Source organism: Pecten maximus, chromosome 3 (genome assembly GCF_902652985.1).
Source record: "Pecten maximus chromosome 3, xPecMax1.1, whole genome shotgun sequence".
NCBI lineage: Eukaryota > Metazoa > Mollusca > Bivalvia > Pectinida > Pectinidae > Pecten > Pecten maximus.
This window is the reverse complement of record NC_047017.1, coordinates 40,936,789-40,961,677: the sequence shown is the minus strand read 5'-3', so window position 1 is coordinate 40,961,677 and position 24,889 is coordinate 40,936,789. Positions and strand designations below refer to the sequence as shown.

At 36.9% G+C, this 24,889-nt stretch overlaps 1 protein-coding gene across 3 annotated transcripts; it reads right to left on the bottom strand.

Moving 5' to 3' along the window:
- Positions 1-67: 67 nt before the first annotated feature.
- Positions 68-20,198, bottom strand: LOC117324181. 3 transcript variants are annotated; one of them, XM_033879866.1, is made up of 6 exons: positions 20,068-20,198; positions 7,769-7,974; positions 7,170-7,402; positions 5,632-5,764; positions 4,979-5,206; positions 68-2,741 (listed from the first exon to the last, which is right to left on the bottom strand). In XM_033879866.1, exons 2-6 carry the CDS (start codon positions 7,863-7,865, stop codon positions 2,587-2,589), a joined length of 846 nt encoding a protein of 281 aa, XP_033735757.1. In that variant the 5' UTR covers positions 7,866-7,974; positions 20,068-20,198; the 3' UTR covers positions 68-2,586. The 3 variants fall into 3 exon arrangements, with proteins under 3 accessions (XP_033735757.1, XP_033735759.1, XP_033735758.1); XM_033879868.1 differs by lacking the exon at positions 20,068-20,198 and adding an exon at positions 19,876-19,895; XM_033879867.1 differs by lacking the exon at positions 20,068-20,198 and adding an exon at positions 12,442-12,461.
- Positions 20,199-24,889: the final 4,691 nt, after the last annotated feature.

Here is a 24,889-nt window from a genome sequence, read left to right as displayed (position 1 = left end):
GTGTTGTGTAAAATCTTGACTTGCCTGATATGAGGTGTAAAAAGGAATGGAAAATTCCAACACAGGATCTATCTGTTTGAATAGTTTTATTGTTCCCATTATGTTATACTGATGGTAATTGAACTAGACAATGATGTATACAAACATGAAAAGTGATGACGACAAAATATGAATTTTTCACAATAAAAACAAAAATAAATATGCATGAATTTTAACACAAAATAGGACGGTTTACAACCTAAGATTCTATAAATAAATATTTAAATAAAACAACAAAAAGGTAAAACATTTAAAATTATTAACATAGTAAAATATTGCACTAAAATTGACTTAAACATCGGGGTAAAATTGTTATTACAGGAAAAAATGCAATCCTGCATAAAAATAGTAGACATGATTCCATTCAGATTTTCAAAAAAAATTGGGGGAGGAAATCTCTGAATTTAAGACTAGGTTCATGAAGTGTTGAATGTGATACTTTGATCTTGATATGAATATAACGGGCATCTTGTGGATCTTGCAGCCCATACATGGTACTTAAAAAAATTGGGACCATATGTTGTTGATCACAGGTAAAGCAATTATTAATTCCATGCATTAATTTAAATCCTGCTGGATGGCATATGAATGACAACCTTGTTGCTTTTTGATGACTCAAAATCCCATCCTAATTCGACTGCAAGAAAAACCAGCACCGTAAACACTCTTGTATGATAAATGCACAAAATCTGTTTATAATCAGCATTATTATCTATAAAACTTTTGTATACCTGTGTAGTTAAAAATATTTCATTTGACAATGGTGATGATTAAAAGTACAACCAAATGAATGTGGAGGGACATACATGACGAATGTAATAAATGGACATCAAAATGAGGCAAAGATAAGTAATACTGGTCCCATAGACAGTGTTAAAGGAGTACATTTATATTATGTCATGGATTGCAAACCTGATATGGTACACATAATGAAAGATTTTCTCTTGATATTGTTGACCATCCATGCTAAAATAATGTTTAATGAATTTGTCAACTGTTTGGAACACAATCTTGATATGGTCCTATAGGCAAGACAGAAATTTATTAAGTGGAGGTAAACCTGTACAATATCACATAAATTTTATCATTTTTTGGTCAACGCTTTAATGCCAATATAGCCACGGTCACATGAGGACAGTTTCCTAACAAATAATGACGTCTTTGTCCCTGTAAAAATGATATGGGGAAATAACGCTACAGATCTGATATGACATAAATAAATTGTTCTAAATTGACAGTTTTTCCGATATAGAGACATATTTTGTCCGTCAAACTGAATAAGTCTGGTTCTCAATAAAAAATATGACAGATATGACTTTATATAAATAAATAAATAAATGGAACATGCTATAGTCACACAGTTAGAAGTGTATATGATAATGACGGTGTCATGTTCGAGTATACAGATGACGCATAACAAATGACACCAAGTCATGGCACAAGATCATCTATGGCAATTACAATGCGTGTATATATATATATATAGTAAATAATATAATAAAATGTTGCTATTCATTTTCAATCTATCAATATAGAAACATGGTATATCGTGTATCACCGATTTACCATGCTAACCTACAAAACTGTAATGATTTAATAACTTTTTCACAGGAGATAGGTTTTTTTTACCAATAACATTATTCCTATTTATAAATGGAGATAATCCATGAACCATTAATGAAAAATCCCTCCATGATGTCTTTATAAGTCAGTTTCAATTTTAATGATATTAATTTCAACTACCAGGTTCATAAAAAAATATTTTGGAGTTAATTAATCAAACTCCTTTTTTTATGACACTTGGAACACTGCAGATCTATACATAAAATATCACAATTCATGATCACAGAAAAAAAACGCACATCAATCATGCATTCCTAAATAATTTGAAGATTCTTTCACGCAGAAATTGTCTCTTCCTGTGAAAAATAGATCAGCTTACATTACATATCAGCATTAACTATACCAGTATACAAAGTAATGTTTATATGGTATATTATACCAGTATAGCATGTTATAATTGTATTGTATATTCCATATCAAGATTCAAGGATGCCAGAAATTCAAAAATTCAGAAATTGATGAGATGTTTGGATAATCACAGTACATTTTTTGTATATGATGATATAATGTTCTGACATTTCATAAATTTACACCATGTTGTGATTATGCCTGAATTATATTTAACCATGTTTGGTCGATCACAACAATTGATGACATCATATTTAGACAATGAAATTATTTCATAACATCATGTAATAAAGATTCCTAAAATTAGAAACATCCTGAATTTGAATTTGATATGAATATTTTGATGATTCCAGAAATTCATGATATATTTAGTTGAACATGCACACCATCTGCAACATTTGACCACAACATCTGATGACATCATGCTTTGATGATCACACCATCTGATGACATCATGCTTCGATGATCACACCATCTGATGACATCATGCTTTGATGATCACACCATCTGATGACATGTTTTGATGATCACGACATCTTGTGTCATCATACTTTGAGGACTCCTGAATTGATGACTTCATGTTTTTACAATCTCTGGGGCCTGGCTCTCTGAGGGAGGGACTGGGGAGTAGGCTGGTGGTGGTTCCAGAGGGAATGGAGGCTGGGCATAAGCTTGATGGAGGTCATGGGGGAGTTGCATGACAGGTGGGTTACTCTCCTGAAGAGGGGGTGCTGAAACAAAAATAAGAATGTTATCACACTCTGTGCTGTAAATGTCTTGGCCACATAATTATTATGAAACTATGTTCATCACTAGCAGCATAAATCTTGGATGTAAAAATTTAAGTATATATGTTTTATCATAAGATAGTAAAGGAGTAACATTAATTTAAATGTGTACAAAGGTATGTGTACATTACAAAATAGTAATATAGAAAAAAATTCTACTGCATGTAAAGCTGTTGTAGGTGAGGAGAACTATATTACCTGATGGTTGTACTGGGTGGTGTTCTGTAGATAAGGAGAACTGTATTACCTGATGGTTGTAATGGGTGGTGTTCTGTAGGTGAGGAGAACTGTATTACCTGATGGTTGTACTGGGTGGTGTTCTGTAGGTAAGGAGAACTGTATTACCTGATGGTTGTACTGGGTGGTGTTCTGTAGGTAAGGAGAACTGTATTACCTGATGGTTGTACTGGGTAGTGTTCTGTAGGTAAGGAGAACTGTATTACCTGATGGTTGTACTGGGTAGTGTTCTGTAGGTAAGGAGAACTGTACTACCTGATGGTTGTACTGGGCGGTGTTCTGTAGGTAAGGAGAACTGTATTACCTGATGGTTGTACTGGGTGGTGTTCTGTAGGTAAGAACTGTATTACCTGATGGTTGTACTGGGTGGAGTTCTGTAGGTAAGGAGAACTGTATTACCTGATGGTTGTACTGGGTGGTGTTCTGTAGGTAAGAATTGTATTACCTGATGGTTGTACTGGGTGGTGTTCTGTAGGTAAGGAGAACTGTATTACCTGATGGTTGTACTGGGCGGTGTTCTGTAGGTAAGGAGAACTGTATTACCTGATAGTTGTACTGGGCGGTGTTCTGTAGGTAAGAACTGTGTTACCTGAGGGTTGTACTGGGCGGTGTTCTGTAGGTAAGGAGAACTGTATTACCTGATGGTTGTACTGGGTGGTGTTCTGTAGGTAAGGAGAACTGTATTACCTGATGGTTGTACTGGGTGGTGTTCTGTAGGTAAGGAGAACTGTATTACCTGATGGTTGTACTGGGTGGTGTTCTGTAGGTGAGGAGAACTGTATTACCTGATGATTGTACTGGGTGGTGTTCTGTAGGTAAGGAGAACTGTATTACCTGATGGTTGTACTGGGTGGTGTTCTGTAGGTAAGAACTGTATTACCTGATGGTTGTACTGGGTGGTGTTCTGTAGGTAAGGAGAACTGTATTACCTGATGGTTGTACTGGGTGGTGTTCTGTAGGTAAGGAGAACTGTATTACCTGAGGGTTGTACTGGGTGGAGTTCTGTAGGTAAGGAGAACTGTATTACCTGATGGTTGTACTGGGTGGTGTTCTGTATGTAAGAACTGTATTACCTGATGGTTGTACTGGGCGGTGTTCTGTAGGTAAGAACTGTATTACCTGATGGTTGTACTGGGTGGAGTTCTGTAGGTAAGGAGAACTGTATTACCTGATGGTTGTACTGGGTGGTGTTCTGTATGTAAGAACTGTATTACCTGATGGTTGTACTGGGCGGTGTTCTGTAGGTAAGGAGAACTGTATTACCTGATGGTTGTACTGGGTGGTGTTCTGTAGGTAAGAACTGTATTACCTGATGGTTGTACTGGGCGGTGTTCTGTAGGTAAGGAGAACTGTATTACCTGATGGTTGTACTGGGCGGTGTTCTGTAGGTAAGGAGAACTGTATTACCTGATGGTTGTACTGGGTGGTGTTCTGTAGGTAAGAACTGTATTACCTGATGGTTGTACTGGGTGGTGTTCTGTAGGTAAGGAGAACTGTATTACCTGAGGGTTGTACTGGGTGGTGTTCTGTAGGTGAGGAGAACTGTATTACCTGATGGTTGTACTGGGTGGTGTTCTGTAGGTAAGGAGAACTGTATTACCTGATGGCTGTACTGGGTGGTGTTCTGTAGGTAAGGAGAACTGTATTACCTGATGGTTGTACTGGGTGGTGTTCTGTAGGTAAGGAGAACTTTATTACCTGATGGTTGTACTGGGTGGTGTTCTGTAGGTAAGGAGAACTGTATTACCTGATGGTTGTACTGGGTGGTGTTCTGTAGGTAAGGAGAACTGTATTACCCGATGGTTGTACTGGGTGGTGTTCTGTAGGTAAGGAGAACTGTATTACCTGATGGTTGTAATGGGCGGTGTTCTGTATGTAAGGAGAACTGTATTACCTGATGGTTGTACTGGGTGGTGTTATGTAGGTAAGGAGAACTGTATTACCTGATGGTTGTACTGGGTGGTGGTTGACATTTGTCTGGAATGATTCACACTCAGAGGCCGCCTTCGGTGCCTTACGATACACACGCCCCTGACTAGCCTTCCTCTTACAACAACAACAAACGATGATAATGGCCAACACAGCAATCAGACACACCACACCCACAATGATTCCGATGATGAGGCCTATTGATAGCACAAACGCATCCAGACCATCCATAAACACATCACCTACAGGGAAGATAGATAATTCTACTAAGTATGTCTGCTCAGTGATAAAGTAAAATTAGTCTAAGATGTAGAACCTAATATGAAATTCCATCAGCTATACAGAGTAGTGGATATAGAGTTCATACAAAAACGTTAGATATTGTTTAATTTCTTATGTAAATAATCTGGTAAGTACTAGCTGCAATAATATACCACTAGGCTAGAGAGATGTTCTCTTTAATTCAATTGGTTGAGCGTAAAGCTTTCAAGACAGATGTCAGTTATGTCTGTAGTCGATTCTTAGCAGAGGAATTGAAAATTTATCTAATCTATCATGTGCTCTCTTACACAAAAGATGCAGATATCTGCAGTGTAATTTACTATGTGAACGAAGTCATACTTTCTGTCCACACTCTTGACAGTCCCTAGGATAAAAATTTATTTACTTTCAGACTTCTCCCTGACAATGAGTTCAAAGTTGTACATTTTTGAACTCAATCTCCTCTTCTTTAACAGCAGTGTCATATAGCGGCCCGAGCTGCAAACACTATGGACATCTGATCCACATGTGAATTTGTTCTGCAAAGAGAACAAAATACATCTAGTTTCTGATGCTATAATACGAAGGAGTACTGAAAAATACCCTGCAGGCTCTGGGTCTTGAACCAGCAGCCTCTTGCTCTCAAGGCAAACATTCCACCACTATAATTGATAATGGGAAATTCCTGCTAGCCTGAGCTAGTAAGGTGACCTTAGTGATACACCTTCTATTTAATAATGTAAATAATATATTGATAATTCTATCTGCTTTAACAAAGTTAAAACTAGGCTGTTTGTCCATCCATCTGTTTTTTTGAAGATAGAATTTTGTCCAGACAACTGACATTCTTTTACTATCCAAATTTTACAAAACCCTGGTGCATACAATTTAGGTTTTTAATTTATTTGAATTACCTCCCCTTCTACTGAGTATGTAGCAAATGAGTAGTTAGAAGGATCTAACCATGTAGCTGTTTGATTTTCTAGCCAGATCTTGTACTGGTAAGTTGCCTAAATATAACACACAAACCAGTGATATCCTAATTGACCTATCTGTAATATTACCACAAAACTACCCAAAAGTACCATACAGCTACATACATGTATACCTAAACTTACCACACAGCTATTTAACTGCCAGGTATAACACAATATACAACATTGCAATATACATATAGCTACCTAAACTTACCACATAGTTATCCAAACATACCACACAGGTATACATATATACAAAACATACAACATAGGTGATTGTAATATGGCTGGAGTGTTTCCTTAATTTTCATTGACCAATTTACTGATTTCCTCACAAGAACCTATCAGTGAGTAGACCTGTTCGTGCTAAAAACAGTTCAGCAAGGAAATTCCCCAGGCATTGCTGACCCGTTTGTGCTATTAATATCACAAACAGGTCGGCAATCATTGCATCCAATCACACAACGTTTTACTTTGGCCAACAGCCAATCAGAATGCTGGAAAAAACGATTGTTCGGCATCACTTTGTTTACAATATGGCAGACGAGATACCCCAACAACATTTCGCCGCAATAAACAAAGAGGAAGATATTTTGAAGAAAAAAGACTTGTTGAACACCCTGAAATATACTTCAGGTGCAACAAAACTATTACGGCCATATTTAGTGCCAAATGTCAGTCTGCATGTTGACTTTGAAAACTTTAGTCAACATGATTTGGGCAGGAGCCTTGGGATTTTTTCTATTTATTTGTTTTAGTTGGCCATATTACAAAACAGTTATTGACTTTTGTGTTCGGTGTACACGAGACTGTACGGACCTGCGTCCTCGATGAACAAACTCTTGACCAGCTCCGTATAGTCTCGTGTACACCTCCACAAAAGGCAATAATTGTAGTGTAACACATAGATACCTAAACATACCTCATAACTTGGCAAACCACCATATTGCTGTCTGTCATTACTCACCATAAAGCTGCCTGAACTTGAATCTTTGTCATACACAAAGAGTTCAACATCACAGTTCTCAATGTCGTAGGTCATGAAGTGCAGGCACAACTGGTCATTGCGATTGGCCTTGAAGGACAAGTCACACTGCAGTGTAGAGTAGGCTTCACCACCCTTTGCCAAAATTGTATGCTGTTCATCATCAATCAGGATTGGATTGGTGGAGGCACAGTGACCATACTTGTCAAAATAATCTATAAATCATGGGAAATCATATTATAACTTTTATATAAATGTGCTAATATCACTTTGTCATATTGGATAATTCATATTAAAATAGAATCACTTCAACTCCGCAAGAATGTCTAAGTATGCTTGCAAGAATTTACCCCCATTTCCTTAATGGGGGCCTATAGCCTTCTGAGCACTTGGACCAGAGATACTATATACAAGTTTTATTCAGTTATAGCAGTTCTTTTTTGTATCCTTTTCGACAAGAAGCCTTATGAAATAAAGTTGACAGATTTCATGAACATAAAAAAAAATATGTTGCACTTTTTACAAGTCTTCAGCAAAGACTAAGGTGATACAGTGACTTAAACATAAAGACAGTAACTTACATGTGCTGGCTGTTACTGGTACAGAGAGGCAGCAGGATAGGAAAGCAAACATTAAAATCCACTGTCCCCCTCCATCTAGTTGATATTGCAGCACCATGCTTGCCAGAATTAATACTTCAAGTTACAATGGCAAGGGCAGACAACCCAGAATTTGGGTCTGGGTTGTAATTGCGTCCTCTTTTTCACCTTTGTCCATCTGGATAGTCCTGTAACAAATAATCACTTTTAAACAGCAAGAAATTGTCTTGTTCTGTTTTAGTTTTCTTTCCTTTTTTCTTTTTGCCAAACAAAAAAAAAAGTCCTATATGATGCACTTGTTTGACTTTATAATCTCTGGCCCAATAAGAGATTAATACCCATGGTTTAACTTGGGCAATGCAACTTATTTATAAACTTGAAATTCTGTTTGTAAAAAGAAAGGATTAGAAATTCCTAGAATCCCATTACAAGTTGTAACAACATATTAAGCTTTTTGATCAGAAAGCTTGTTGTAAATCAGAGGGTATCTCGTTATCAGTAAAAGCTGGTTGTAAATGAGGGAATGTCTCAGTTATCAGAAAGATAGTTGTACACCAGGGGGTGTCTTAGTTATCAGAAAGATAGTTGTACATCAGGGGTGTCTTAGTTATCAGAAAGATAGTTGTACATCAGGGGTGTCTTAGTTATCAGAAAGATAGTTGTACATCAGGGGTGTCTCAGTTATCAGAAAGATAGTTGTACATCAGGGGGGGGGGGGGGGGGGGGGGTCTCTGTAATCAGAAAGATAGTTGTAAATCAGGGAATGTTTCAGTTATCAGAAAGATAGTTGTACACCAGGGGGTGTCTTAGTTATCAGAAAGATAGTTGTACATCAGGGGTGTCTTAGTTATCAGAAAGATAGTTGTACATCAGGGGTGTCTTAGTTATCAGAAAGATAGTTGTACATCAGGGGTGTCTTAGTTATCAGAAAGATAGTTGTACATCAGGGGTGTCTTAGTTATCAGAAAGATAGTTGTACATCAGGGGTGTCTCAGTTATCAGAAAGATAGTTGTACATCAGGGGTGTCTTAGTTATCAGAAAGATAGTTGTACATCAGGGGTGTCTCAGTTATCAGAAAGATAGTTGTACATCAGGGGGGGGTCTCTGTAATCAGAAAGATAGTTGTAAATCAGGGAATGTCTTAGTTATCAGAAAGATAGTTGTACATCAGGGAATGTCTTAGTTATCAGAAAGATTGTTGTACATCAGGGGTGTCTTAGTTATCAGAAAGATAGTTGTACATCAGGGGTGTCTCTGTAATCAGAAAGATAGTTGTACATCAGGGGTGTCTTAGTTATCAGAAAGATAGTTGTACATAAGGGATGTCTCTGTAATCAGAAAGATAGTTGTACATCAGGGAATGTCTTAGTTATCAGAAAGATAGTTGTACATCAGGGGTGTCTTAGTTATCAGAAAAATAGTTGTACATCAGGGATGTCTCAGTTATCAGAAAGATAGTTGTACATTAGGGGGTGTCAGTTATCAGAAAGATAGTTGTACATCAGGGGTGTCTTAGTTATCAGAAAGATAGTTGTACATCAGGGGTGTCTTAGTTATCAGAAAGATAGTTGTACATCAGGGGGGTCTTAGTTATCAGAAAGATAGTTGTACATCAGGGGGTGTCTTAGTTATCAGAAAGATAGTTGTACATCAGGGATGTCTTAGTTATCAGAAAGATAGTTGTACATCAGGGATGTGTCAGTTATCAGAAAGATAGTTGTACATCAGGGATGTCTCAGTTATCAGAAAGATAGTTGTACATCAGGGGGGTCTTAGTTATCAGAAAGATAGTTGTACATCAGGGGTGTCTCGGTTATCAGAAAGATAGTTGTACATCAGGGGTGTCTCTGTTATCAGAAAGATAGTTGTACATCAGGGATGTCTTAGTTATCAGAAAGATAGTTGTACATCAGGGGGTGTCTTAGTTATCAGAAAGATAGTTGTACATCAGGGATGTCTTAGTTATCAGAAAGATAGTTGTACATCAGGGGGTGTCTTAGTTATCAGAAAGATAGTTGTACATCAGGGATATCTCAGTTATCAGAAAGATAGTTGTAAATCAGGGGGGTCTTAGTTATCAGAAAGATAGTTGTATATCAGGGGTGTCTCAGTTATCAGAAAGATAGTTGTACATCAGGGATGTCTCTGTTATCAGAAAGATAGTTGTACATCAGGGGTGTCTTAGTTATCAGAAAGATAGTTGTACATCAGGGGTGTCTTAGTTATCAGAAAGATAGTTGTACATCAGGGGTGTCTTAGTTATCAGAAAGATAGTTGTACATCAGGCGGGGGTCTCAGTTATCAGAAAGATAGTTGTACATCAGGGGTGTCTTAGTTATCAGAAAGATAGTTGTACATCAGGGGTGTCTTAGTTATCAGAAAGATAGTTGTACATCAGGGGGTGTCTTAGTTATCAGAAAGATAGTTGTACATCAGGGGGTGTCTTAGTTATCAGAAAGATAGTTGTACATCAGGGATGTCTTAGTTATCAGAAAGATAGTTGTACATCAGGGATGTCTCAGTTATCAGAAAGATAGTTGTACATCAGGGGATGTCTCAGTTATCAGAAAGATAGTTGTACATCAGGGGTGTCTCAGTTATCAGAAAGATAGTTGTACATCAGGGGTGTCTCAGTTATCATAAAGATAGTTGTAAATCAGGGGGGTCTCTGTTATCAGAAAGATAGTTGTACATCAGGGGGTGTCTTAGTTATCAGAAAGATAGTTGTACATCAGGGATGTCTTAAGTCAGTTATCAGAAAGATAGTTGTACATCAGGGATGTCTTAGTTATCAGAAAGATAGTTGTACATCAGGGGTGTCTTAGTTATCAGAAAGATAGTTGTACATCAGGGGATGTCTTAGTTATCAGAAAGATAGTTGTAAATCAGGGGGGGTCTTAGTTATCAGAAAGATAGTTGTACATCAGGGGGTGTCTTAGTTATCAGAAAGATAGTTGTACATCAGGGGGTGTCTTAGTTATCAGAAAGATAGTTGTACATCAGGGGTGTCTTAGTTATCAGAAAGATAGTTGTACATCAGGGATGTCTCAGTTATCAGAAAGATAGTTGTACATCAGGGGATGTCTTAGTTATCAGAAAGATAGTTGCACATCAGGGATGTCTCAGTTATCAGAAAGATAGTTGTACATCAGGGGGGTCTTAGTTATCAGAAAGATAGTTGTACATCAGGGATGTCTCAGTTATCAGAAAGATAGTTGTACATCAGGGGGGTCTTAGTTATCAGAAAGATAGTTGCACATCAGGGATGTCTCAGTTATCAGAAAGATAGTTGTACATCAGGGGGGTCTTAGTTATCAGAAAGATAGCTGTACATCAGGGATGTCTTAGTTATCAGAAAGATAGTTGTACATCAGGGGTGTCTTAGTTATCAGAAAGATAGTTGTACATCAGGGGATATCTTAGTTATCAGAAAGATAGTTGCACATCAGGGATGTCTCAGTTATCAGAAAGATAGTTGTACATCAGGGGGGTCTTAGTTATCAGAAAGATAGTTGTACATCAGGGATGTCTTAGTTATCAGAAAGATAGTTGTACATCAGGGATGTCTCAGTTATCAGAAAGATAGTTGTACATCAGGAGGTGTCAGTTATCAGAAAGATAGTTGTACATCAGGGATGTCTTAGTTATCAGAAAGATAGTTGTACATCAGGGGTGTCTTAGTTATCAGAAAGATAGTTGTACATCAGGGGATGTCTTAGTTATCAGAAAGATAGTTGTAAATCAGGGGGGGTCTTAGTTATCAGAAAGATAGTTGTACATCAGGGGGTGTCTTAGTTATCAGAAAGATAGTTGTACATCAGGGGTGTCTTAGTTATCAGAAAGATAGTTGTACATCAGGGATGTCTTAGTTATCAGAAAGATAGTTGTACATCAGGGGGTGTCTTAGTTATCAGAAAGATAGTTGTACATCAGGGGTGTCTTAGTTATCAGAAAGATAGTTGTACATCAGGCGGGGGTCTCAGTTATCAGAAAGATAGTTGTACATCAGGGGTGTTTTAGTTATCAGAAAGATAGTTGTACATCAGGGGATGTCTTAGTTATCAGAAAGATAGTTGTACATCAGGGATGTCTCAGTTATCAGAAAGATAGTTGTACATCAGGGATGTCTTAGTTATCAGAAAGATAGTTGTACATCAGGGGTGTCTCAGTTATCAGAAAGATAGTTGTACATCAGGGAATGTCTTAGTTATCAGAAAGATAGTTGTACATCAGGGGTGTATCAGTTATCAGAAAGATAGTTGTACATCAGGGGATGTCTTAGTTATAAGAAAGTTTATTTTTGCACTGTAAACAGCCCGGGCCATATTGAGATTGAATACCTTTTTCATGGCTAATGGCTACAGTACCTCTATGAAAAACCTACAGAGGACTGTTGCATGCTATTTAGAGCAACTGAGCTAAAGTGTCTTACCCAAAGTAAAGAGCCAAAGGGGGTCCATGATCTAATCTTCTATGAGAAACACAAGCCTCCCCAGGTAGGGATCAAATGACTAGGATTTATTCCTGGATTACATTGTCTAATGCTTTAAGGACAAACTAATGGGCCCCTATCATAAACTTTGATGTAAATCAGAGAGTGTCTCGAAGTTACCAGGAAGCTAACAGACTGTTTTTAATACTGTATGTTACTTACAATTATCTGAAAAATACTTCAGACCGTACATCCAACACAACTTAAAAACTTTGAATAGAATCACTCTAACGAATTGGGCTGCCTGGCCACTGGCAATTCGGTAATTCTTAAGTTCTTCTACAATCTATAGTAAACAAATAAATTTGTAATATAATTATAAACAAAGCATCATACTCATGGAAGAGGGCATTTTCTCACTAGTTAGCGAAAGGGCCTTTTTGTGTCATTTTGGAAGAAAATTGGTAAATTGGGAATTATTTTTTCAGGTGTAAACTTCAAATTAAGGGAATTTGGCTTAAATATGAAATAATTTACTACAATTGGGAATGGGGTCCATTAACAGCCCCAAAAAGCCTCCAGAAAAAGCCCCGTGGAATGACCTACATGTTATGATTACAGTTAACACTTTTTTATTGAACAATGTTTTGGACAAAACCTCATTCAATACACAAACTGTAAATAGATGAAGTTGGGTATATAATCCGATATAACAACACGGTCTCTTTATTCTCTAACATAACAGATCAATAAATCAATACATAAGACAAAGACTGTGGCAGCTCTATATAATTTTATACCATGTATAATAGATGTAATGTATAATACTGTATTCACTTCTGGTGTACACTAAGTATAAACCCATTTAGATCTAAGATAAAATATTGATAATGGATATAGGATATAGATATTTTGAACAGGTCCCCAAGACAGATTTTAAAACAACATAACCAGCTGTTATAACGCTCCAACAAAACAAATATAAGTCAACTGTCTGTAAATATAATAAACGTGCCCATTCCAGGTTGTGTGGAGAGGACTGTTTTGAGAATCAATATATGAGGCTAGCATATTGTTGTGCCCCAGGATTGTGTGTTATGGCCTGAGATTTATCCCTGTGCTCCAAATATAACAACATATATCACAAAACCAAGATCTCCCTGATATGATCTTTTATTCTAGGAAATTTAAATTCATGGTATTGTAAGTTGTACAATAGTGTTAAACATGGTCTCTGTCTGTCAGCTGATGGAACATGCTTTAGGTCCAGGAGCCATGAATTATCAGGCAGGAGACAAGGCATTGGTTCCTGTTGTCATCGTAATTCATAAGAAACATTGGTCTACATATTATGATATTTAAAGAACATTGGCCCACAACATACCAAATACTAAAGAACAATGGCCATACATATTTTAATACTTACTAAAGAACAATGGCCCACAACATACCTATACTTAATGGACATTGGCCCACAACATACCTATACTTAAAGAACATTGGCCCACAACATACCTAATATTTAAAGAATAATGGCCCTAAAAAATTTGATACTTAGAGAATATTGGCCCACAACATACGTAATATTTAAAGAACATTGGTCCACAACATACCCAATATTTAAAGAACATTGGCTCTAGAAAATACCTCATACTAAAAAACATTTAAAGTGGACCCTGACGATTTTTGATATTTTAACTGTGAATTTGTTTGCTTTAACATTAGAAGTTTTCGAAAACTACAAAACTGCCTTCTCTTTTCTGAGATAAAAACGGTAAAAACTGGTTATTTTTATCTGTCTGTCAATCGTTAATCTGTAGTGAGGCTTCTTGTCTCTTTAGATAGATTCCAAACTGTCACTTCGCAAGTGTGGGAGTCGCCAAGAGACAGTATGGTGAAAATAGGCCTAACCCCACTTATAAACAATTTTCTTTTGTTTTAGTATGAATACTGGTAGTTGGTTATGACGTAGGTTGTTTTGCCATGAATGTAATCACCAATCAATTGACAGCTTGTCATTATCATGAAGAAGAAGAATATTTTCAACAATTTTGTGCAAATTTTGGTAGCACAACACCAGTATGATGGTGGACATAGATCTGTAGCTATATATAGGGACATCAAACATTTTTCAGATTTTGCTATTTTTGTGTAGTTGATCTATATTATATTATCTATACCTGACACTCTTACACAAAACAGCACCAACAAATATTTTACAGGTAGAATTTATAAGTATCAATCTCAGGTATAAATGTGTATGGGGTAAGGATGTGCACAAATATCTATATCTTAGTCTGTGATTTAAGACAATATATGCTTTTTTCTTTTTAAATCATATGTCAGATACACATATAGGAAGCCTTTTTTTTTTATTTTATTTTTGAACGTACATATGTATATTGTTATAGATATTTCACAATAACAATAATTCAAAAGATGCTAACATCTTATATAATTAGGCAACAATGTTTAATTTGACCCTATTTGTGACCTGCTGCTCTGCCTTTTGAGATTTTGATAACACCTCGATTGTTGGAGAGCTAATTTATCAGACACAGAAAGGTCTCAATACACTTACATAAAGAAAATTGAAAATGAAAATGGAAAATTAAAATCTATGCAAGGAGTCTTTTTTTTTTAAGTCTTGCTCAGACTGCCAGTAATTTCAGTAATTAGGGTCATATTTTAAAGCATTGTAAAATTTTGAGTTACAAATTATTAATCACTTTCATATTCTCATGAAAAACACTGTACAATGTATTGCATTTTTATCACATATCTCTAAAAGCCAATTGACCTCCTGAATAAATAACTGAGATAAAACACACATAAACAGACCCAGACAATAAAAGGTGGAAGTCACCTGTTTTCCTGGTGGATATAGGGTATGTAGAGCTGACATCAGCAGCTGTTCTGGCACACCGCCTCAATCTTGTCTAAACTTCCACTCTCTTTCATTTATTCCTTCAACATTTTGTGAAGAGGAGCTAGAAATTAATTTTGACACATAGAGAAGATAGGGGAACTAGTTGAATCACAGGCTACTGGCTGCTACAGAGGAAGCTTGAGATATCATGTTACTAGTGTTACACTATGTTATAGGGATAGATAGCTGATTAGAGGGTCCAAATACCTCAAGTATAAAGCAGTTCATTGATTCAGACCTGGCCGAGATTAGGAGAGGGGGATATACACAGATCAACAAAAAAAAAAACACTCCCTTTAAAAATACTTCTGACATAGTTCATACATTAAGTTAATATTGGGCTGTTTATAATGCTGGATGATAACATGGAACACAGAATCTACTGCCCAGGTTATCATGTGCTAAAGCATGTATTTTACCAGATTCCAAAATATTTGAATGGTCTAATGAGGCTTACAAATTTTCAAAACATAAATTGTGCCTGAATTCCACATAATATTTCTGTTACCGTATCCGACCTAATGATCTCGCTGTACACTTACCAAACACACCAAAGGGTGCACTTAAAACCATGGCATGCATGTACAGAGACCAATTTTCAACTGAAATTTGGGTGGAAAAAATAACCATTTTTCCCTTACATACCTTTATGCATTGAAAACAATCAAGAGTCTTTGGTTAAAAGACAAGATTACATATACAGAACAATTAGGTAAGGAACTTTTCATGTTTCAATTACAAATGTATAAGCACACACACATCCTCTTTTCCTGAAAAAGGTGGGGTGCACTTGTAGTGGCAGGTTCACCTATTAGGTCAAATACAGTATTTACAGTAAGTCCAACTTAACCAATATCATTATAAACATTACCCCTTATGTATCATGATTCTATAGAGTAACGTCTGACTGCCATTAAAATTTTTATAATTGGCCAAAATCTTTCAAATCCTAATTCTAAACATTGCTCTACATGTTCATTTAACCAAATGCAATATACACTTTGTGGGGGTTTATTTATGGTAAAACGTCGCACTGATATCAGACTAATGACAAATCTCTTGACAAAGTCAAACTTTAATGATGTCAGATTCAACATCAGAAATATCCATTTTATGGGAAACATTTTTGTCAGTATTTCTAAATTCTATTGTGAATATGTTAACATTTGATTATTTTCACTGTTATTTGGAAGTCCATGGGCATTCATATGGGCAAATCAGATTATATGATTATATGTGTCTGCTTTAACAGATCAATGACCACTTCATAACACCAGCAGGCTCTCAGTGACAATGATTCATCACCAGCTTGTCCCTATCGCAAAGATGATCAGCCGGATAGATAGAGACACACAGGTACATAGGAGATGTATTGGACTATATGGACACCTCAGTCAATATTGATTATAACATTTACATACACTTCTACAATGGAGCACTTACCCAATCAATGTCAATATGTTACATTCTTTGACAATTAGAGAGTTATCCCCCCTGGGTGTGTGGGTCTAATTGACCTGTGTGTATTGATTGTAAGTAGGAATACAAACAGGCGGGTAGGGACACTGATATCAATACAACTAACATACCTCCAGGATGTTCACAATCTATCAGTAACCACAGTTATACAAATCTGATTAATAACACCAAGTAAGATTTGGACAGCCTGGTCAAAGACCAGCAGCCTAAGTAACACGAGTCTTAGGGTACTGACATTCTACTAATAATGCATTCCTAGGTCAATGTAATATGGTGAATGTACACAAATACAACTATGATTAAGTCTATTACTTCAATATTTAGTTAATATAACTCAACACAATAATAATGTTTTACCAGTATATATTTAAAACGATGATAATATATTTTTTGTCATTCAGACTTATGTTCCTTTGATACACCAATAATGTTATTCTGACTTTAATTCCTCTATTACAGCACTGATGTCACTCAGACTTTAGTTCCTCTAGTATACTAATAATGTTATTCTGACATAAATTCCTTTATTTCACCACTGATATCATTCTGACTTTGGTTCCTTTATTACACCACTGATGTCATTCTGACTTTGGTTCCTGTATTACACCACTGATGTCACTCAGACTTTGGTTCCTTTATTACACCACTGATGTCATTCTGACTTTGGTTCCTGTATTACACCACTGATGTCACTCAGACTTTGGTTCCTTTATTACACCACTGATGTCACTGACTTTGGTTCCTCTATTACACCACTGATGTCACTGACTTTGGTTCCTCTATTACACCACTGATGTCACTGACTTTGGTTCCTTTATTACACCACTGATGTCATTCTGACTTTGGGTCCTTTATTACACCACTGATGTCATTCTGACTTTGGGTCCTTTATTACACCACTGATGTCACTGACTTTGGTTCCTTTATTACACCACTGATGTCACTGATTATGGTTCCTTTATTACACCACTGATGTCACTGATTATGGTTCCTTTATTACACCACTGATGTGTATTTTGCTTTTTGTACCATTCTCATACCTTCTATAACAGTGTAGTTCTATAAAATTAATGTGTTGAACTTTTTCATATTTTATGTACCTTTTACTGGCTTTTTGAAAATTTTCTCATCTGTACATTCATTTCCAGTAACCATCATTTGTAAGTAAGTGAAGAGACATGTAAAGATGGCTACTGTTGGTTGACGACATTTATAAATTAAGGCTTGGTATCTTACCTTTAAAACATTGTATCTGCAAAGCAAGTACCAGGTATATTTTTTACAAAAAAATATAAGTATACTTTATACAATGTGACTGTATGAACTACATACCTGGTAGTATACTTGATACATTGTGACTGTATAAAACTACTGAGTATACTTGAAACATTGTGACTGTATAAAACTACTGAGTATACTTGATACATTAATTGTGTCTGTGTAAAACTACATGTCCATAGTATCCTTATATTTGTATAAAACTACATGTACAGCAGTGGCGTAGGAAGTCATCAAAAAGTGGGGGGGCAAAAAATTTTGTAACCTTAAATTTTACGCACTAAACAAATCGTATGCCATCTCCGCAAAATTAGGCAATAATTATCATTTCAACATCCCATGATAATTTTGATAATTTATATAGTACAAATTAAGTTATTAACGCAAATCAGGATATATTATTTATGGCAAAACATGAATCCCCAGGCCCGGCCAGGATTTTCGAAAGGGCGGGTGGTCCAGTAATTTAGTAATAATGCGAGCACCATAGGCGCGAGCCAATTTTTTTTGCTTTTTTTTTTTTTTTTTACGAGGGGTCTGAGGGGCCGCCCAGCGGGTCCAGGGCAGCGCCCTGATAGGGGGTTCAAGGGGGTCTAAGCCCTCCGCGGAAAATGAATATAGCACATTTCCAATAATTCGGGATCAGGCGCGGATCCAGGAGTTTTCGAAAGGGGGGTCCAGTAATTAAGTGATCATGCGAGCGCCGTAGGCGCGAGCCGATTTTTTTTTCCCTTTTTGCGAGAGGTCTGGGGGCCGCCCAGCGGGTCCCAGTGTGGCAAAGCCCCCCTGTGGATCTGCAATCGAAAGGGGGGCAGTAATTTAGTGATAAAGCGAGCGCCGTAGGCGCGAGCCGAATTTTTTTTTGTATTTCCTCGTACCTGTCGGTAATTAGTATCACTCTATTCACGTTAAAACCGCGCATTCTTATTCATGTTGTGTTTCTGTCTTGTTCTCATTATGAACTCAATTAACTTCACAAATTATCATCAACTTATTGAATCTATGTGATGAAGTTAAGCAAAATTTCGTATTAAGATATAAATATTGACTTACCAGGCTATTGCAGACGACCGACACACAGGTCTGAGGATTGATATACTAGTATAAAAGTCGGAATGTTCCGGATGTACAAGATACAGTTTTTATCGTTGCCTTCAAGAAAACATTATCGGTTCGAAAATATACAGATATTTATCGAAATGAATATATAAATTCGTGTTTTTTCCCCTTTTTTAGATTTTGGATGTCAAAAAGTGGGGGGGCAAAAAGATATGTTTGCCCCCCCACTGAAAAAAGTGGGGGGGGCAATTGCCCCCCCTGCCCCCCCGCTTCCTACGCCACTGTACAGTATACTTCATAAATTGTATAAAATACCATGTACATAGTATATTTCATACATTGTATTTGTATAAAACTACATGTACATAGTATACTTTAATTCATACATTGTATTTGTATAAAACTACATGTACATAGTATACTTTAATTCATACATTGTATTTGTATAAAACTATGTATACATGTACAAGGTATACTTCATACATTATATCTGTATAAAACTACACAGCATTATAATTTATACAATTTTTATATTGAAATAATTTTCATTTCCCAAAAGTGTATGATGAATCACAAGGAGGCTTTTAAACCTCATCAAATATTCAGATCGAAATGAAAGAATGTGTTTAGGATTTTGGAATATAACCCTGAAAAAACGACAACATTTGATTATAAACAACGATCGAGAACTCGCTGTAATACGGTTCGAAAAATTACTGGAGTATCACTTCATTCCACACATATTTCAACGATGTATATGCATGTAAGTATCATTATTTTTAGCGACAGTCAACCGATGTTTCAATTTCTCGATAGGTGACCCATCCCGACCAGAGAAAAGTACATGTACCGGGTATGTAAAACGTACCAGTGATATATAAACGTAATTTTCTATTAACTAGGATATATACCGACCACACCTGATCTGTCAATCGTATCAATTATCCCAATCTACCCTGGAACACATCACCGGTGCCAACCACACTATATTACCTATACTCGAACAGATTTGTAAAACAACGAACGCCAGACTGCATTGTATTATATCCTTTTCATATCCAAGATGTCCGTGCCAACAAATCATCAATCGAGCTATAACTTACCCACTCCGTGTTATGTCTTCGTCTCCATGTTGGCTGTCAGATCCAGCCTCTGTATCGTTCCTAAACAGAGGGCGCTGCCGCAGCTTCCATTATCGATCGATAACCATTCGACGGATCGCGCGTGCATGCAGTGACGCGCTATACAAATAAACCGTAGCAACGTGCAGGGTGGTTTATCCTTTTATCGAGTCTAGGATCAGCGGACGCGGATGTGATAGCATGTTCTGGGTAGAACATTAAAAACAACTACTAACCATGTTTACATTTCTTCAACGGTTACCATAGCAACACATTAAAATATTTTACAGAGAAGGCATATTTGTGTGCCTCTCTTCCTTTCATCATATGTTCGCTCAAACAGTAATATATACCGCTTCGGGTTAACAAGAAGCACATTCTGGTATCGTGTGTGTAACCTTCAATAGGATCACAGGAACGTGGCACGAACCCCAATATCTCGTGTATTATAATCACAGGCGTCTGCTTCACTTTGTTTAAACATATATTTATTTGCCTTTGATTGGTTCATAATTATAGTGACAAATAGGATTTGGGCACAAGTTCTAAAACTTATCGAGGCCCTCTCCTGAACATACATCAAACGTTAACAGTGAATCATGGCTGCATATTAGCTATAAATAAATTTGTAAATACTTTACAGTGAATTAGAATTACAATTACAATTTCAATTTCAATTGGACCTTGTTATCTCGAGCTCTCCTGATTGCTAGAAATGGGACTGTATCTATTTTAATAATATAGACTCAATAATATTTAAGTTGTGTATTCAATTTTTTAAGATTGTACGTTGCTATATGATTTCCGAACAGATGATTCTTTCTGTTCGAGATAACAAAGTCCGACTGTTATTATTTGGATAAATAGCACTGTTGGAAAGGGTAAGCAAAGGAGAAAAAGAAAGAAAAAAAGAAAGAAAATAGTTAAAAACTGGTTGTTGACAGCTGTTCCAATGCCCAATTTTTAGCACAACATTTTTTACCTGGTTGCCGCATGAATTGATTAAAATTTTAAAGTTGTATTTCTTAAGAAAGATGTTAAGGTGCTAAAAACGGTCTGTATCTTTAATGTATTTACATACGTAGTTAAAAATCTCATTATTCAGGTCTTCAGACAGATTTGGGTTTCCCCACAAGAAGGTATTTATATCATATAACAAAAAGTCTGGAAGATTTAAACTTCTGAGATTGTTTAGTACATGTAATTGATTTCTAGGTAGTGTATATAATGGGCAAGAATAGAAGAAATGAAAATTGTTTTCAGTATCTCCGGATGAACACGACGGATCGTTAGTTAAGTTGACCCTAAATAGATCATCCTGGAGAATACTGCATTTGTTTCTAAGTCTTGTGTGTAAAATTGTGAGTTTCCTGTCTCCCATAGTGAGAAATTTTGGAGTTGAGATTATATCAGGTTTTATTTGATTTTTACTTTTTACTGCTTCACTTAAATGACATTAAAAGCATTTTCTGATCGATGATCGATATCGGCTAATGTCTTAAAGGCCGAAAGAAAAAGAAACACCAAAAGCCTCCATTATTACCAGATTTCAGATTTCAGATTTTATTTGTGTGTTTCAAGAGGTCAAACATAAACAGCTTTTATACATACCGGACACGTATATCATATAAACGTCTCTGTCATTACAGAATATATCATACGGGAGACTTTTTAAATTGTCACAATAAATGCACAGAATTTTTTTTACAAACGAACTGAACTTAAGTTTAATGTGGTTGTGAATATAATTTGTTAATAAGCAAATGTGGTGTAGTTCCCTCTTGTGCATATTAGTCTCGACGAAGACAAGTTAATAATCGGTACATACTGCGAGCATGAGTGTGGTCAGTTCTTGATCGAGAATCATGCTCAAAAATATTATTTCATTGTTTTTCTCTCTGTATAACAAAGATTGGCAACGTTACAATCGCGTGACGTCACGACGATAACATCGCAATAGTACGTCTTGTATACAACCAATTTTCACTTTTGCTGCCAATTTCACTTGGAATAGATAAATGATATCGCCCACAAATTAAGAAAATATATCAATACTGTGAAGAAAAACGTATTCTTAGGGATTCATTAATTTCGGTAATTGTTAGAAAACTATTACAGGTGCCCCGTATGTGGAGATAACACACACTGCAAAGTCCCTGCTGGACAGTAATTTATAGGCACATGGTGTTTATATTTGTACAATGTACTTGTGTGTATTGATACCCTTCCTGGACAGACCCCCCTTCCCTAGGCCGATTATATCGCTGACCACTGATGGATGCCACGTGCAAGGGTTTGTTTGTACAAGGCACTTGCAGTAACCTCATCACCTGCGGGCTAAGTGACTTCTCTGTTCAAAGCATCTCAGGAATAAAAGTCTTTGGCGTTGAGAAATATTTGTCTTTTTCAAAGCACATGTAGTGTTGTTAAAATCATACTGTCGTTCACGCCTGGAAATGATCTGAAATTAACAGTGACAACGTCAAGATCCCTGTTTTAAAGACCGTTTGACAGTGACAACGTCAATATCCATGTTTTAAAGACCGTTTGGCAGTGACAACGTCAAGATCCCTGTTGTACAGATCATTTGACAATGACAACGTCAATATCCCTGTTTAAAAGACCGTTTGACAGTGACAACGTCAAGATCCCTGTCGTAAAGACCATGTTAAAGGTCCCTGTTGTAAAGACCATTTGACACTGACAACGTTAAAGGTCCCTGTTGTACAGATCATTTGACACTGACAACGTTAAAGGTCCCTGTCGTAAGACCATTTGACACTGACAACGTTTAAGGTCCCTGTTGTAAGATCATTTGACACTGACAACGTTAAGGTCCCTGTTGTAAGACCATTTGACACTGACAACGTTAAAGATTCCTGTCGTAAAGACCATGTTAAAGGTCCCTGTCGTAAAGACCATTTGACACTGACAACGTTAAAGGTCCCTGTTGTACAGACCATTTGACACTGACAACGTTAAAGGTCCCTGTTGTAAGACCATTTGACACTGACAACGTTAAGGTCCCTGTTGTAAGACCATTTGACACTGACAACGTTAAAGATTCCTGTCGTAAAGATCATTTGACACTGACAACGTTAAAGGTCCCTGTTGTAAGACCATTTGACACTGACAACGTTAAGGTCCCTGTTGTACAGATCATTTGACACTGACAACGTTAAGGTCCCTGTTGTAAAGACCATTTGACACTGACAACGTTAAAGGTCCCTGTTGTAAGACCATTTGACACTGACAACGTTAAAGGTCCCTGTCGTAAAGACCATTTGACACTGACAACGTCAATATTCCTGTTTTAAAGACCGTTTGACACTGACAACGTCAATATCCCTGTTTTAAAGACCGTTTGACACTGACAACGTTAAAGGTCCCTGTTGTACAGATCATTTGACACTGACAACGTTAAAGGTCCCTGTTGTAAGACCATTTGACACTGACAACGTTAAAGGTCCCTGCTGTAAGACCATTTGACACTGACAACGTTAAAGGTCCCTGTTGTACAGATCATTTGACACTGACAACGTTAAAGGTCCCTGTTGTAAGACCATTTGACACTGACAACGTTAAAGATTCCTGTTGTAAGACCATTTGACACTGACAACGTTAAAGGCCCCTGTTGTACAGATCATTTGACACTGACAACGTTAAAGGTCCCTGTTGTAAGACCATTTGACACTGACAACGTTAAAGGTCCCTGTTGTAAGACCATTTGGCACTGACAACGTTAAAGGTCCCTGTCGTAAAGACAACGTTAAAGGTCCCTGTTGTACAGATCATTTGACACTGACAACGTTAAAGATTCCTGTTGTAAGACCATTTGACACTGACAACGTTAAAGATTCCTGTCGTAAAGACCATTTGACACTGACAACGTTAAAGGTCCCTGTTGTAAGACCATTTGACACTGACAACGTTAAAGGTCCCTGTTGTAAGACCATTTGACACTGACAACGTTAAAGGTCCCTGTCGTAAAGACCATTTGACACTGACAACGTTAAAGATTCCTTTCGTAAAGACCATTTGACACTGACAACGTTAAAGATTCCTGTTGTAAGACCATTTGACACTGACAACGTTAAAGATTCCTGTCGTAAAGACCATTTGACACTGACAACGTTAAAGGTCCCTGTTGTAAGACCATTTGACACTGACAACGTTAAAGGTCCCTGTCGTAAAGACCATTTGACACTGACAACGTTAAAGATTCCTGTCGTAAAGACCATGTTAAAGGTCCCTGTTGTAAGACAATTTGACACTGACAACGTTAAAGGTCCCTGTCGTAAAGACCATTTGACACTGACAACGTTAAAGGTCCCTGCTGTAAGACCATTTGACACTGACAACGTTAAAGATTCCTGTCGTAAAGACCATTTGACACTGACAACGTTAAAGATTCCTGTCGTTAAGACCATTTGACACTGACAACGTTAAAGGTCCCTGTTGTACAGATCATTTGACACTGACAACGTTAAAGGTCCCTGTTGTAAGACCATTTGACACTGACAACGTTTAAGGTCCCTGTTGTACAGATCATTTGACACTGACAACGTTAAAGATTCCTGTTGTAAGACCATTTGACACTGACAACGTTAAAGGTCCCTGTCGTAAAGACCGTTTGACACTGACAACGTTAAAGGTCCCTGTCGTAAAGATCATTTGACACTGACAACGTTAAAGGTCACTGTTGTACAGATCATTTGACACTGACAACGTTAAAGGTCCCTGTTGTACAGATCATTTGACACTGACAACGTTAAAGGTCCCTGCTGTAAGACCATTTGACACT